General features: G+C 43.3%; 1 protein-coding gene across 1 annotated transcript; it reads right to left on the bottom strand.

The window, feature by feature from the left end:
* Positions 1-1856: 1856 nt before the first annotated feature.
* LOC113165729 (high choriolytic enzyme 1-like) lies at positions 1857-2832 on the bottom strand. The gene is made up of 4 exons (XM_026365429.1): positions 2795-2832; positions 2397-2587; positions 2132-2213; positions 1857-1989 (listed from the first exon to the last, which is right to left on the bottom strand). Exons 1-4 carry the CDS (start codon positions 2830-2832, stop codon positions 1857-1859), a joined length of 444 nt encoding a protein of 147 aa, XP_026221214.1.
* Positions 2833-3359: the final 527 nt, after the last annotated feature.

Here is a 3359-nt window from a genome sequence, read left to right as displayed (position 1 = left end):
TCCTTTCAATAAACCCACTTAATCTCACCTGGAGCCCGTTGGTTTCCTCAGCCTGCACTATTGAAGCTAACCTCACCCTTCACTTCCGCCTGGATTGTTTTCCTGCTTCATCTGCCATGTGGTAGACGTCACTAATGTTTATTGTTAGCTGATGTGTAAAGATTGTTTCTTACCATCAATGTTGACAATTAACGTACCTGGATTACTGGATTTATGTACTGTATACTACAGCGTTCCACAGGGTCCTGTGCTTGGACCATTTCTTTTTACTCTATATATACATATGTCACTCTTAGGCAATATTACTAGGAATCACTCATAAATGTCCATTGCTATGCAGATGTCCCTACTAAGTCAGCCAGAAACCTGGGGGTCATCATTGATGACCAGCTGACCTTCACGGAACACATCGCCATAATCTCTAGGTCGTGTAGATATGCCCTCCACAATATCATAAAAATCAGACCCTATCTGACGGAGTACACGACCCAACTCATTGTACAGGCGTTGATCTTATCTCGCCTGGATTACTGCAATGCACTACTGATGGGTTTACCGGCATCCACGACCAAACCCCTCCAGATGATCCAAAATGCGGCAGAACGCCTCATTTTTAATCAACCAAATAGGTCTCATGTCACAGCGCTCTTTAGATCTTTGCATTGACTTCCTGTGGCTGCAAGGATCAGGTTCAAAGCTCTGTCTCTTGCCTACAGAGTAGTCAACTCCACAGCTCCATCTTATCTCAATTCAATCGTTCAGGTCTACATCCCCTCTCGTCCACTGCGCTCAACCAGGGAACGTCGTCTGGTGGTACCAGCACCACACAGTCGACACCAAGGAAAACTGTTTAGCTCAGTGATCCCACGATGGTGGAATGAGCTGCAAAACTCTGCACGCTCAGTGACCTCACTAGCAATCTTTAAAAAACTGCTGAAAACAGAACTCTTCCGCATCTTCCTTTGCACTTAAAAAAAAAAAAAAAACTTTTCTACCCTTTCATTCTCACATCTCTTGAAACAGAAACACTTTTTCAATAGCACTTTGCTTTGATGTTGTTTCTTCTTGACTTAGATTTTGTTTGCTTGCCTTGTTCCTCACTTGTAAGTTGCTTTGGATAAAAACGTCTGCTAAATGACTAAGTGTAAATGTAAATGCAGATGATATCCAGCTATGTTTATCAATGAAACCAGAAAAAAGGAATTCATTTATCAAACTTCAACTTGCCTAAAAGACATAAAGGCCTGGATGTCCTCTAACTTCTGTCTAATCTCAGAGACAGTATGTCTAATCGCATTCTTACCCTCCTCACCCCTCTCCTTTCTCCTCTATCTTTGTGGCTTCTCTTTCTTATAGTTGTGTTTCCACCTCTCTGTGTTCCTCTGCAGGTATCCTCAGACCTGGAGCTGCATATCTAAAGAGTGCAGTCACTGGTCCTATCGACCTGCCCAGTGTTTTTCCTCCTTGTTGTGGTTTCACTCACCCCAACCATTTGAGGCAGATGGCTGCCCACCCTAAGCCTGGCTGTGCTGGAGGTTTCTTTCTCTAAAGGGAGTTTTTCCACTCTGCTGTTGCCTAAAAGCTTGCATGGATGTAGGTTGTAGATCTGTTTGTATTAAAGGAGACGGAGACGGTGGTACTATGCAGCATATATTTCTACAGTTTTATAGAACATATCAAAAAATCTAAATGATGAAAGTGGACTTTACATAACAAGACGAGAGGTGTTTTGAAATCGATATTTATTGATTACATATTGTTTTCACATTTTTTTGTCATTGTTTAAATTCATCATAATGATGTTTCATGACATTTAAACCACAGATGTCTGTCAGGTCCCAGAACCTTCAGTGTAGCTACTTTGAGCAGTACAGCAGGTTGATGCGGTCGATGTCGTTCTGGCTCATCTGTGTGGCCGTGCCAAATACAGCGTTGCTGTCGGGAATAGCCACCATGGTGGGGCTGACGTTGTCCTTGGAGAAAGCCAGTCTGCAGGGAACAGACCGAGTAAGTGATTTTAACTTGTACTTTAGTTCAACTGGTGATCGTATATAGAAGACAGAGCTGCAGATAATACCAAACACTACTAGAGTCCAGCTATGGAGCTGGTGGGTTTCATAGATGTACTGACCTGCCGTAGTGCATGACAGAGTTGTAGTCATAAGGAGTTCCCAGATTCAGAGTGTTGATCTTGTTGAAGTTGTATTCTTCACCTGCAGTAGAGGAAAAATATATATATCGCGAAGTCATTAGGAGTCATCAAAATGGATTCACAGTGTCACAAGTAGATAAGAAATCTGTAGATCTTAAAAAGAAAATAAGTCAAATTCTGTCTCAACCTAAAAATACACCAATAAAATCAACTGAATTGAGGAGCAGTCATCGCAGCATCCTACCAGGGATGACATTCTGCAGCAGGATCTTGATGTGCTCGTCCCTGTCGGAGCGGCACTGCTCATGGTTGAAGCCCAGGGCGTGGATCAGCTCATGTTGGACCGTTCCAAAATAAATGCAGCCCTCACTTTTCAGAGACACTGTCTGTACATTTCCCTGACGACCCACAAGGGAGGACAGTGGGGACAGAGAGCTGACAATAAGGAAGTAAACATCATGGTTTGCTCCAGTGTTACTGAGCTAATCCTCTGTATGCTCTGCTATAAAAGAGGATGAGCAGATCCTTCACAGAGCATCAGTTCCTCCTCTCCTACCTGAAGTGAAGAGCTAAAGGTAAGTGAGTAGTGCTGCTGCTCCTAATGCTCCTCAAACTACAGTAATGCTGCTGCATGGTTCTGACCTGTGTTCTGTTTCAGTCTGATAGTTGTTCAGTAACATGGCAGCGATCAAGTGCATCCTGGGTCTCCTGGTCCTGTTTGCAGTCTCAGCCTGGACTGAGGCCATGGTGAGTCTCACAGCTGAGGTCTTCACTCAGCTCTTCATGTGTCCAGGTTTAAAGTTCTGACCTTTCCTTTTTGATATTCTCAGTATCTGTGTCGATGACAAACAGAAACTCTGGGACTTTTCTGTGTGCAGGTTGTGAGGAGAGAAAGTGGAGACGACGACATAGAAGATGAAGGAATCCTGACGGTGGCAGAGCAGCTGGAGAAAGTCAACAGAAATATCAGTGAGACACATTCAGACATCACATTTATTTAGAGGAATAAACAAATACAGTGACTTCTTCAAATTGAGTCACTGGGTTGTCGTTAGCTTCACTAATCATTTCCATACAGAACCAGTGTTTGTGTAGAAAACACATGTTGGAACTTCTGATTATCTTTGGTGTCTCTGCTGTTTCCACAAACTCTCTGTAGGTCTTTACCAAGATGGTTTCCAGATAATAGGTGACATCGCTGTGCCCA

Source organism: Anabas testudineus, chromosome 6, assembly GCF_900324465.2.
Source record: "Anabas testudineus chromosome 6, fAnaTes1.2, whole genome shotgun sequence".
Taxonomy (NCBI): Eukaryota; Metazoa; Chordata; class Actinopteri; order Anabantiformes; family Anabantidae; genus Anabas; species Anabas testudineus.
Note: the sequence above shows the minus strand (reverse complement) of the source record. Positions and strands in the feature narration are given on the sequence as shown.

Bases quoted from the DNA above. Each gene is read 5' to 3' on its own strand.
- LOC113165729 (XM_026365429.1), bottom strand. From the start codon at position 2,832: ATGTTACTGAACAACTATCAGACTGAAACAGAACACAG. The intron at 2,214-2,396 runs GTAGGATGCTGC...CCTCTACTGCAG, and splicing joins GCTGCAGAATGTCATCCCTG to GTGAAGAATACAACTTCAAC. The intron at 1,990-2,131 runs GTCAGTACATCT...TGTTCCCTGCAG, and splicing joins TCTGTCATGCACTACGGCAG to ACTGGCTTTCTCCAAGGACA.